At 39.2% G+C, this 13388-nt stretch overlaps 1 protein-coding gene across 9 annotated transcripts in view; it reads left to right on the plus strand.

Moving 5' to 3' along the window:
* The window catches only part of BNC2 (basonuclin zinc finger protein 2), a 564611-nt gene that overhangs the window by 525009 nt on the left and 26214 nt on the right, over window positions 1-13388 (plus strand). For all 9 annotated transcript variants that reach the window (XR_009555331.1, XM_060237250.1, XM_060237252.1 and 6 more), the window contains one exon: window positions 9793-11759. Coding sequence is in view for 8 of the 9 variants with exons in the window: in XM_060237250.1 (XP_060093233.1) it covers window positions 9793-11759 (1967 nt within the window). In the remaining variant the exon portion in view is untranslated. The remainder of the gene's footprint in view (window positions 1-9792; window positions 11760-13388) is intronic.

Raw genomic sequence — 13388 nt, forward strand, 5'->3', positions numbered from 1 at the left:
TTGCCCTTCTATACATAAAGCTGTTGGGTGTGTGCTCCTATTCAAACACTTATTGGGCAATGATGTATCTTATATATGGGAACTAGTCTGAAGCAAACATGACTAGAACAAGATAAATCACAGAAAGAAAAAAACCAGGAAGGCTGAATGGATGTCAGCTCTATGGAAGTGTTGGTAAAGTAGTTACTAGTCTGTGATCTACATTCCACCAAGTCAGATAACATGCCACTGAACACACCAGCATGCAAAGCATACTACTTGATGGCTGATTGGTAAATAGCAGACATAGTTAAGCCAGCTGCAAGATTTTCCCCAGTGCAGTTATTTTCTGAAACATCAGTGTTGCCTGTGAGTAACTGATCATTTTCTATACTAAATATATATACAGCAGCTTTATAATGCCCCCCCAATAGCTATTGAGAGTAGACTTACCCAAAAGTCATGTGTGAGGTTCAGAAATCTACTCCATGTTCTTGGTATAGCTCCAAACTACCAAAATAAGGAATTGTTCCAAGCACCTCATCTCACAAGAGTGGAAAGACTAGCATCTGTGAAAGACTAGACTTATTTGTGCTGGTTCATTCTAATAAAATCATACTGTTCACCTGAAAAAGATCCTTAGTATGTTTTCAAGGGAGTGCTACATCTGCATCATCATCACCTGGAAAGAGTGCGGGCTAGTGTTCCCTTTAAGCTGAGTTAGTGTGAACTAGCTCACATTTTTTTAGCCTCTGGCTCACACATATTTGTCTTAGCTCAGGAAAAAATGACCCCAAAGCAAACTAATTTATTCAGTAGCTCACAACATAACATAACATAAGAACATAAGAGAAGCCATGTTGGATCAGGCCAATGGCCCATCCAGTCCAACACTCTGTGTTATACAGTGGCCAATATATATATGTATATATATACATAATGTGGCTAATAGCCACTGATGGACCTCTGCTCCATATTTTTATCCAATCCCCTCTTGATGCTGGCTATGCCTGTAGCTGCCACCACCTCCTGTGGCAGTGAATTCCACATCTTAATCACCGTTCGGGTGAAGAAGTACTTCCTTTTATCCGTTTTAACCTGACTGCTCAGCAATTTCATTGAATGCCCACGAGTTCTTGTATTGTGAGAAAGGGAGAAAGGTACTTCTTTCTCTACTTTCTCCATCCCATGCATAACCTTGTAAACTTCTATCATGTCACCACACAGTAGACGTTCTCCAAGCTAAAGAGCCCCAAGCGTTTTAACCTTTCTTCATAGGTAAAGTGTTCCAACCCTTTAATCATTCTAGTTGCCCTTTTCTGCACTTTTTCCAATGCTATAATATCCTTTTTGAGGTGCGGTGACCAGAATTGTACACAATATTCCAAATGAGACCGCACCATCGGGGCATTATACAGGGGCATTATGGTACTGGCTGATTTGTTTTCAATTCCCTTCCTAATAATTCCCAGCATGGTGTGCAATCGCACACTGTCTTGACATTTTCAGTGAGTTATCTACCACGACCCCAAGATCTCTCTCTTGGTCAGTCACTGCCAGTTCACACCTCAACAACTTGTATTTGTAGCTGGGATTCTTGGCCCCAATGTGCATTACTTTGCACTTGGCCACATTGAACCTCATCTGCCACGTTGACGCCCTCTCACCCAGCCTCAACAGATCCCTTTGGAGTGCCTCATAATCTTCTCTGGTTCTCACCAACCTGAACAATTTAGTGTCACCTGCGAACTTGGCCACTTTACGACTTACTCCCAACTCCAAATCATTAATGAAGAAGTTAAAGAGCATGGGACCCAGTACTGAGCCCTGTGGCACCCCACTGCTTACCGTCCTCCACTGTGAAGACTGCCCATTTATACCCACTCTCTGCTTCCTATTAATTAGCCAGTTTTTTGATCCACAAGAGGACCTGTCCTTTTACTCCATGACTCTCGAGCTTACTAAGGAGCCTTTGATGAGGAACTTTCTGGAAGTCAAGGTAAACTTTCTGGAAGTCAAGGTAAGCAACATCTATTGGATCCCCTTTGTCCACATGTTTGTTCACCCCCTCAAAGAACTCTTAACAGGTTACTGAGGCAAGATCTTCCCTTATTGAGTCTTCCTCAATAACTTGTGTTCATCAATGTGCATACTCATTCTGTCCTTGATAATGGCTTCTACCAACTTTCCCGGTATTGAAGTCAGACTGACTGGCCTGTAATTTCCCGGATCTCCTCTGGAACCTTTTTTAAAGATGGGGGTGACATTTGGTACCTTCCAGTCCTCAGGAACAGAGGCAGATTTCAATGAAAGAAACATATTTTTGTCAGGAGATCCGCAAGTTCAACTTCGAGTTCTTTCAGAACACTTGGATGTATGCCATCCAGACTTGGTGACTTCTCTCTTGTCACCTCAATCTGACTCAGGTCTTTCAACACCCCTTCCAAAATTAGTGGTTCTGGAGCGGACAAACACTTATCTTCCACAGTGAAGATGGAGGCAAAAGATGCATTCAACTTATCAGCCATTTCCCTATCCTCCTTCAGTAATCCTTTTACCCCTTGGTCATCCAAGGGTCACACTGCCTCCCTGGCTGGTTTCCTGATTCTAATATATTAGAACAACTTTAATTCCAGTAGCTCACAAAGTAGAATTTTTGCTCACAAAACTCCACAGCTTAGTGGGAACATTGGTGTTGGCTATAGATATTCTTGCAGAGCAATCTTTTAAAATATCACAATAGGTAATGTTCTGTGATAGAGCAAACGTGTCTTTAGGGCTTGGTGTGATCCAAATACAGACAGAATAGGTTTAAGTATACCCTTTACTTTTTTACAAACCTCTTGTTGCAAATACATCTTGACACTATTTTGGAAAAAGTATAGGATAAAGAAAGGATTATGATTGGGAAGCAGAGAATGATAGACATTCCCATTGTGTTAATTGAGAGCCAGTATGGTGCAGTGGCTGAGGTGCTGGGCAAGGACTAAAGAGACCTAGGTTTGAATCTCTACTTGCCATGAAGAAGAAAAAATATACCCTTAGAGGGTGGCACTTATTCAGTCATTCTCTCCGTCTAACACACCTCATAGGATTTTTGTGAGTATAAAACAGAAGAGAAGAGAACTATGTGTGTGGTATTGAGCTACTTGGAGCAAGGGCAGTATAAAAATGTTGTAAATAATTACTGGAATATGCTTTCTGTATATGACACAATACCTCCTGAACTATTACTTTATTGATATCCACCAAGGAATAAGTTATACATAGTTGTTTAAATAAATAGACACTACCCAAATTATTTTAAGTACTTCTCAGAAATTCTCACAATATTGATTTTAAAAATTACCTGAGTGTTTCCCAGAATTATAATTTTTAAAGTCTTTTTATACCCTTTTATTAATTTTAGCTCCTATATAATTATCTTCTCTGAATGCACAGACATGTATGCATGTATGCATACATTTACCTTAGTTAGCTATGCCAAGAAGTAAATTAAGGATATTAAAAATGGACCTGGAAATAGATGTAGATATGTAAAAATGAATGGTTGGCTAAGGATGTGTAGATCATAGAATTTTTTCAAATCTTCATTAAGATGGGGAGGAATCTAATTTAAAACATTTTGGAACAAAAGCTAATGAAAGGTAAAGTTGATTGGGAAAAGGCCATGTCTCTTGAACAGGGTGAATATGTTTATAGTGTAGATTCATAAAGCTCAGAAGCCCTCAGGAAATCATATCTCCAATTTTTCCATTTCTGTCCACAGGACGACCTCCACCCCCAATTAAACTGCTGAAATTTACACTGAATTGTGGCTTGAGAGGTCTTCCAATCAACCCCATTTGTATTGTCTGTAATAATCATCCAGATTTCATCTCTTTTTCTTAGGTGACCCATACGTTAGGACAAATTGTATCCTAACATATCCTAGCCTAACTCACCTTAACCTGTAGGTCAGCAAATATCAAAGGAAGAGTATAGGATGATTAAGTGGGATGCTGTTTCACTGACCTAGTAATAAATATCTTTGTGTGTTTGCGTGCGCATGTGTGTGTGTATACTCACTTGCTAATCCACAAATATTTGTTCATACAGCTATAAAGAGAGAGGAAACCTATATGTGTTAAGGTGGAGGGAAATAATAATTTAAGGTTTTATAAATCTTGTAATCTTGAAGGTTAATCTTATATGGTTTAGGGATTTTTGGAGTCATCCTTTTACTGAAATCAGAATGGATAAAGCCATCTGTAGAAAATCAGAATGCCAGAAAAGCAGAGACATTCCTTTGAGGTGTATGGGCTTTGTCGACACTCCCCGTCTTGGTTGTGTGCTTTGTCACAAGAGGATTGCCTTATTCTGTAATGAGTTGAAGGAAATAATGTGAATTGGAACCTTTTGTAATGAAAAATGTAAATGTTGATAAAATTTAATGGCATTGGAGGAAGATCACAAGAGAAACAAGAATCAGTTACATTTCAGAAAGGATGTGAACCTCAAGCCAAGTACTATAATACACGAAGGAATCCAAGGCTAGTTTATAGCACAGTCCAAAGGGGATGGTTGTCTTTGTTTCATGTATAGCTTTTTAATCTTAAAATTATATTCCTATTCCACCCTTATCGGGTTCTGAATTCTAACACATTTCCTAGTTTCATAAAGCTAGTGCTATGTGATAAGTGAGCTTTGATGATACCCCATGCATATTCCCTATATTGTATGAACAATATGAAGCCTGACTCAGTTTTCTGCAATGCTGGAAAATTTCTAGTCACAAATTAGACATAATCAAGCAAAAAATGGAGATATTTTAAATGTTTTTTAGAATAGAAGAACTTTCATTTTTCTTTGCTGGCTACATAGAATCATAGAGTTGGAAGGGACCTCTAGGGTCATCTAGTCCAACCCCCTGCACAATGCAGGAAACTCACAAACTCCTCCCCCTAAATTCACAGGATCTTCATTTCCCGTTATATCCAGATATAATCACCTGTTAATTTTAAATATATATATTCTAAATCTATAAATATATATATATATAAATCTCAGATAATTGGTAGCATGGATGTAATGGCTGAAACTTGATGAACAATGCGGTGGCATTAATTTAAAGTTCCCTTATTCATGATCATTTAGAGTAGGGTCCCCAATGTCATGCCTGTGGACACCATGCCAGCATCTTTCCTGGTGCCCACCTATAATTTTTATAAAGTGTGAAGGAATAGGCAGGGCATTTGTTCAACAGGGCATCCAATTGGTTGTGTAAATTAAAAGGCATCCCTTCTGCCTGAAATGTCAAATTGTTACTGTTAGAGTTACATATAATTTCACTATCTGACATGTTGTGGTCCTACTCCAGTAGCCATTTTATGATTGACTCCACCTCCTGAGACAGCCATTTTGTGATTTTGCCTACCACCCTGTGTAAGAATTCCAGAGGTGCCCACAAGCTCAAAAAGAACACCTGAATTACAGTTTAAAATGCTTCTGTTCGTTTAAAACAGGTGGAACCTTTCAGCAAGCTATAGGAAACAGCAGAAGCATATACCTGGAAGACCTAGAGTAAGCTTTTTATTAAATTACCAAGCTGAACATAAACCTTGCCCATTATGCAAAGAAAGCTAAGCCACAGCCCCATCTCCATTCTTCTCTCAATGTGAGTTTACTTGGGATTAAGGCTAATTGAACATAGAAGGACATAAGTGAATTTGATAGGGCTGCATATCCATAGGAGGTTTGCTAGGCTTGCCTGAGATGTACTGGCTAATTCATGTAGAAAGAAAAGAGTGAAGACTTCTGTGCACTGATAGATCCAAAACTGGTCACTCAAATGAGGTCAGTCAATCTTGTGGTGAGAAATATCTTCCTTTCCAGACTATGACAGCTAGTAGTAGCCTGCAGTAATGGGACAAGGAGAGTTTTATCAACTTGTCATATGTACTACAAGTAAGACAGGATAACTCAATACTGTACTAGGGAGGAGGAGAGGCAGGGTCAACTCAATTAGGCCACATAGTTATGTCATTCTGAGAACAGACTAGCAGTGCAAACACAAGCATAATTATGCCCATCTAAAATCATTGACTTAAGAGGGCTTAGAATAGGGGTGTTGAACTCATTTGTTATGAAGGACGGATTTGACGTAAATGGGACTTTGTGGGGCCGGGCCATGTGTGTCATAAAATGTAATGCCAAACATCAGAAATAGACACTTTATAAAGGACACAGACAAACACAATTTGTGATATTTTGTTTAAAATGGAAAGGTGGGGAATAGTGGAACTTGGCAATGCAATTTTTAAAATAAAACATCAAGAGATCAACTCTTTATTTGCAAAGGGACAACTCCAGCCAGCAACTGCTTCAACTGACTATGCAAAAGGTGGAAAGTGAAACTAATCTATTGAAATACATAGCAGCACAGATAAAGTTGGAAGATAAACACAGAATGGATTTTCCATTATGATCTCTAAGTCCAGATAGACTACTCCCAGTAGTCTATCTGGGTGAGAGGACTTAATGGAAAATCAATTCCACATTTTCTTTGGAACTTTGTAGTATGGATGCTAATCCCCAGTTGGGGGCAGGGGATCCCAATTTGGAGCCCCCCCCCACTTCAGGGTTATTGGGAGGGAGGGAATGTCTGCTGGGTACTCCATTATACCTATGGAGACCAATTCTCATAGGGCATAACAGAAAATTGATCTGTGGTTATTTGGGATTCTTTGGGGGCTGTTTTTTGAGTTAAAGGCACTATATTTTCAACATAGCATCCAGTGCCTTTCCTCAAAATACTCCCGAAGTTTCAAAAAGATTGGACCAGGGGGTCCAATTCTATGATCACCAAAAGAAGGTGCCCCTATCCTTCATTATTTCCAAATGTAGGGAAGGCATTTAAAAGGTGTGCAGTCCTTTTAAATGTGATGGCCAGAACTCCCTTCAGAGTTCAGTCATGTTTGTCACCTTCTTGCTCCGGACACCACCCCCAAAGTCTGCTGGCTCCAAAGTCCCCATATATTTCATGAGTTGGACCTGGCAGCCCTACTTTGCAAGCCCAGAAGAGCTTCCTGCTGAAGCAGGCAAAGACAAGGCAGAAGGATCTGGGAATGTTGGAAGCCTCAGAGCTTCAAAGGGGGAGGTCCGAAGGGGGAGATATGAGCCATGGGCCTTGATTAAAGCCCTGGGCAGGCCAGTTGCATCCTGCAGGTCGTAAATTTGACATCCCTGGCTTAGACTGCTATAACTCTCAAGTTGTACTCTTTTTACCAAACTCTTACTCAACAAGGTATGCAATTTCCTGCACTACTACTCTGTGTTTTAATGGTTCAGGGTGTGCTCAACTTTGGTCTCAGTGGAAATGAACATGCACAGAATTTCAAGGTTTTGGAGGGATCATCAGTCTGTTACCTTAAGCAGCAAAGGAAGACCAGGCAAGCAAACTGAGCATCTACGCTGAGTCATCTGCCAGATGATAGGTGAAAACAAGCCTAGCAGCACAGCAGATTTGTTTTGAAAAAAGTCATCTTCTAACTTCCAGTAGTGTAACTTAAGGGCAACTTGACCATTGTTGTTCTTGACTTATAAAGCTAGTTAAAAACAAATCAAAAACGAGGACCATGTGATGATTTGGTATAACTTCGATGGACCTCTTTACCAGCCTTAGGATCCATCATCTTCCTACCTTGCATACTTCAGGAGCCAACAATGCATGTATATGTTACACTTTGATATGCTAAGAGAAATTTGTAGTTGTGTATTGTGAACCATATGAGCATTAGTATGAGATCCTGTTGTGATGTATGACACTTACACTATCAAGTACAATTTCCTACAGGTCTGTGCACTGATCTCAACATATTCCCCGCCCCCCAGGAAAATATCTCTGGAGCTACACACATGAAAAATGTTACATAGGAATGCTGTTTTTTTTTTAAATTCTGGTTTAATATTCTTCATATGTTTTTCTTCAGGGCAAAATGGGGCATTGGGGAAGGAGCAAGGTGAAATACTTTTGGTTAGAATCAACCTGAAACAAATACCTTGGTTTTGAATACAATTACTGAGCAATAAATTGATTTAAGTGAAAGTTACCTCAAACCAAAATAAGTTTGCATCATGATGATATCATGGGGATGTGCAAGATTTAGAATTATTCTGAAGTTGATCATAAAAAAGGACAATGCCACATTAGACCAGGAGTCCACCTAATCCAGCATTCTCTTTCAGTGTCTAGAAAGTCTATCAGCAGGGCTGAAGGCAGCAAGCCTCCTCAGAGATATATGGCCTTTGCACATGGATGCTCAGTGTAGCTATTATGGGCTGTGCCTGTCAACAGATATGTCCTCTCTAAATTTGCTTAATTTCTTAAGGCCATCTAAACTGCTGGTCATCTCCACATTGTGTTGCCTTGGGTTCTCTAATTTCACAGGATGGGTAATCTGGCAATTTTACTTCTGTTTTTTAATTGAAAATACTCCATAGTTATGCAGTCATTACCCTCCTTCTGCTAAATCCTGGGGGGGTGAATATTGTATGTTTGCTGCCAGAGAGTAAAAGTTGTGAGACTTTGTGCTGGAGCCCTACTTAGCAAAGGCAAAAAAGAGACAGCTAGAGGATGATCTCTGCTGCAGTTTCTAAGACCATTCTCTGTTCTGTGATCAAGGAAAGTTTTGCTGGTGAATCACAAAGGCAGCAAGGTGCTTGGCAATGGCATTAGCCTAAACAGAAAAGTTGCCACTGAAATTATGTATTTATTGTCTAAACATTCTAATGTTTTCTTATCAATACATACTGCAGCAGAGAGGCTGACATTACAGTGCAGAATTTTTAAGTCCTACCTCCAGGCAAATCTCATACTTACCAGCAAAAATGAAAGTGTGAAATGCTTTTTAATGTATATTTAACAACTGATAGTCTAGTGATTACTGATGTGTATTCTCTCTGGATTTTTCCCTGGCTATCAAAAGGCAAAGTTAAGAGACAACATTTTTTCACATTTATGCTATCTGCAACTATGAAATGTTTACATTTGAAATGTATTTGCAACTGTCATTTATTAAAGAATGGCAAAAAGCCACCATATTTTAAGTCTAAACAAACTCAGATTACAGGATAAACATCAATTGCCTCTAATAGAGCAGTTCCATCAATCAAAACTCTGGGATTTGCTAAATCTTTTGAAGTGGCATTAAATTCAATTTTAAATATTGCTCTGGAAGGGAAAAAATAAATTTGAACATATCAATATTTTATGTTGGTGCTTTTAATTTCTACCCCAGTGGTTCCTAATGCCTAACAATTCATTTTATTTTTGAAGACAGTTACAGTTTCATTCATCTGTATTTTATCTGAAGCACATACAGCTAAGTATATTTAAATGTTCCCTATCATCCTTGTTTTAATAAGGTTTAAGGTACAGTATTTGCATTTGCAGGTTTGTCCCCAGCAAGGGTTCATGTCTTGTTCTAACAAATGCTAAACAGTTGCCCAGTACTTAGATCTTTGTTGTTCACATGGCATTATTGAAGGCATTTTAGATTACAAAGCCCCAGCAGTCCACATTTTTGTTTGCTTTGACATTATTAAACCAATCCGTTTCTTTAAGTATGACTCTAATTACAACATTTGCATGGCAACGAAGTTTGCTTTGTGGGTTGACCTCTAGCATTGTGGTGTTTGCATGTAGTTTTCTGAGCTTAGTGTTTTGATGAGCAGTCAGTGCAGCACTTTCAATCGAAGTCAATAATTATGCAGAATCAATAAGGTTTTCTTCTTTTGTGTTTGTCTTTGTTGTTTCTTTGATAATGCCTCTAGGATGCTGCAGGCAAAGTGCTGGACCGCTGGGCCATCATGTCCAGGGAAGAAGAGATTATTACCCTTCAGCAATTTTTGAGGTTTGGAGAAACCAAATCCATTGTGGAGCTGATGGCAATTCAAGAAAAAGAAGGGCAGGCTGTGGCTGTGCCATCTTCAAAGACAGACTCAGATATAAGGACTTTTATTGAAAGCAATAATCGAACCAGGAGCCCAAGTCTTCTGGCGCACCTGGAGAACAGCAACCCTTCCAGCATTCATCATTTTGAAAACATCCCAAACAGCCTAGCATTCCTGCTTCCATTTCAATATATAAATCCAGTCTCAGCTCCACTGTTGGGTTTGCCTCCAAATGGTCTACTGCTGGAACAGCCAACACTGAGATTGCGTGAACCAAATCTTTCAACCCAGAATGAATATAATGAAAGCAGTGAATCTGAAGTTTCCCCAGCACCTTTCAAGAATGAGCAGAACTCCAACAGGAATGCTTTGACCAGCATCACAAATGTAGAGCCCAAAACTGAGCCAGCTTCTGTGTCTCCAGTGCAGACATCTACCCCTGTCAGTGATTTATCTAAACCTGAACATACAAAAAGTTCTTTCCGAATTCACAGAATGAGAAGGATGGGATCAGCATCACGGAAAGGCAGAGTTTTCTGTAATGCATGTGGCAAGACCTTTTATGACAAGGGTACCCTCAAAATCCACTACAATGCAGTCCATCTTAAGATCAAACATAGATGTACTATTGAAGGTTGTAACATGGTCTTCAGCTCACTTAGAAGTCGCAATCGTCACAGTGCTAATCCTAACCCCCGACTACATATGCCCATGCTAAGGAACAATCGAGACAAAGATCTTATCCGTGCTACATCAGGTGCTGCTACCCCTGTTATAGCAAGTACAAAATCTAACCTAACATTAACAAGTCCTGGTCGACCTCCAATGGGTTTTACCACTCCCCCGTTAGACCCTGTGCTACAAAATCCTCTACCTAGCCAACTAGTATTCCCAGCTTTAAAGACTGTACAGCCTGTTCCTCCTTTTTACAGAAGTTTACTTACAGCAGGTGAGATGGTGAGTCCTCCAACCTCATTACCTACCAGTCCTTTAATGCCAGTGGCTAATACAATAGAGCAACCTCCCCTTCCTTCTTCAGAATCATCAGTGCCAGCATTGGTGATGCCCATCCATGAGACAAATACTGACCTTGCCCCTAAGAAAAAACCAAGAAAGTCAAGCATGCCTGTAAAAATAGAGAAAGAAGTTATTGACACCGCTGATGAGTTTGACGATGAAGACGAGGACGTCAATGATAACAGAAGTATTTCTAATGATGTTTGTCATGACAATCACTGCCATTCTCAGGAAGAAATGAGTCCAGGATTGTCTGTGAAAGACTTCTCAAAAAATGGAAGAAGGTGCATTTCCAGGACAGAGCTAAGAAGAGCAGATAGCATGACATCAGAAGACCAAGAGCATGAAAGGGACTATGAAAATGAGTCAGAATCCTCAGAACCAAAACTTTGTGAGGAGTCAATGGAAGGGGATGAACACATGATGCATGAAAGAAATAACAGATCTGTGATGAACCACCACAGGCCAGATGAAAACCACAATGAAGCTTCACATCAGGATGCAATTAAGATTAAGGAAGAATTTACAGATCCTACGTATGATATGTTTTGCATGAGCCAATATGGACTTTACAATGGAGGTAGTGCTAGTATGGCTGCCCTCCATGAAAGTTTCACTTCCACATTCAACTACAGCAGCCCCCAGAAATTCTCCCCAGAAGGCGATTTGTGCTCAAGCCCAGATCCCAAGATCTGCTATGTTTGCAAGAAGAGTTTCAAGAGTTCTTACAGTGTGAAGCTCCACTATAGGAATGTTCATTTAAAAGAGATGCATGTCTGCACAGTTGCGGGCTGCAATGCTGCCTTCCCATCAAGGAGAAGCAGAGACAGGTCAGTAAATACTGTATTTATTACCAGATTTTCTAAATATTTGTGTTTAATTGTGTGACATTTTATTTAGAATGGTCACATATAGATGGCATCGGATTTCTATAAACAGAAAGGCTGTTTATTAGTTAATTTCCCATCATTTCCCATCAAATCTGTAATAGTATACAAACTTTATAAATGCACTTTATATATTTGTAATGGATGGCCTGCTAGGAGTTTTCATTAATATCTCCAGATGTTTTCTGTGCGCTCATAAAATATGCAGTAGTCCTTCCATTAGATTTCTGTATATATAAAGTCACAGTATGTTTAGGATGCATTCTTTTGTGCACAGGACTCCGACTTCTTCAGACAAATATCTCAAGTAGGCTATTTATAATATGAGAACAGGTTCATCACAGGCAGTTTAAATGGAGAATGCATAAACCTATACACTGAACCTAGTATTTCTGTTACATTCAGTTTCTACTTTATTCAGCTTTCCAAACTGAGCTCTTAATGGAAACCTATATGCAAAAAGCTTCCCTTTTCAAATGTGTTTTAAAGCAAATGGTGACCATCAATGATGTGTTGCACCGTTTTAAGGGGGAATCTGTTAAGCATCTTACTAATACCTGACATATATTATAATATTGATGAAGTACATTACTGGACTTCAGGACAAGCCTCATTGAAATCAATACATGAAGCACAGCAGTCATGATGATTGGTGGATGGTTTCATTATACATATAGCTGTGTTTTTGTTCTCTACATGTGTGGAAATTCCCATTCACTCAGATGACCATTATGCGCACAGATTAAATGGCAATCAGACTTCTACAAGTTTTTTTTTTTTTTACAAAAAATTAATAAGGGCTTGTTTGGTTGCACACTTCAGTTATGCTACATTGGTTCTGAAGTAGTTTAGTTTAAATAGAAGCAGCTGCTAAATTTTTCTTAAGTGTACCTTTTCAAATCCAACAGAATAATATAAAGTAGATGGAATTTGCCAAAGTTGATCAGTGGCAGGCTAACATTCCATATTTATGGATTTCATTCCATATTTATGGCTTTAAAAAAAAAAAAAAGAAATCAAACATTATGGGTGGGATCCAGATTAAACTGGTAATTTCTACCAGTTCCACCTTTCCACTGCAAGCCCTGCTCATGTAATTTCTTAGAGGATCCTATTCCCTAGAAAATCAGTTGTAAAAGCAGGAGATCTCCAGGCCCTCCTTGGTAACCCTATGCTGATGGAACCTATGCTGATCCAACCTATTGATTCATTTAAAAAAATAGGTGTCGCAAGATTGGTAACAAGTTATGAGGATCAATGCATTATTTATTGCAACTTTTTGCTTAATCTTTTCACATTCAAGAGAAGGGAAGGCATAAATTGGACCTCACAAAACTGGATCACCCCTGGTTGCTGTACATTGATCAGTTGAAATGAACCAAGCTGGGCATCACAGTGTCTGTTTATAGCTGGTTCGCAGAAGTTAGCAAGCAATTTAATGTGGGAAATGAATTGTGTCTGTGTGATCCACCACCAGTTTAAATGATACTTTAAGTCTTTAGACAATCATATTTTCAGAGATATGCCAAAGACTTTTATAGTGGTACACCTAAAAATATAAACTGAGGATGT

Source organism: Heteronotia binoei, chromosome 4 (assembly GCF_032191835.1).
Source record: "Heteronotia binoei isolate CCM8104 ecotype False Entrance Well chromosome 4, APGP_CSIRO_Hbin_v1, whole genome shotgun sequence".
Classification (NCBI taxonomy): domain Eukaryota; kingdom Metazoa; phylum Chordata; class Lepidosauria; order Squamata; family Gekkonidae; genus Heteronotia; species Heteronotia binoei.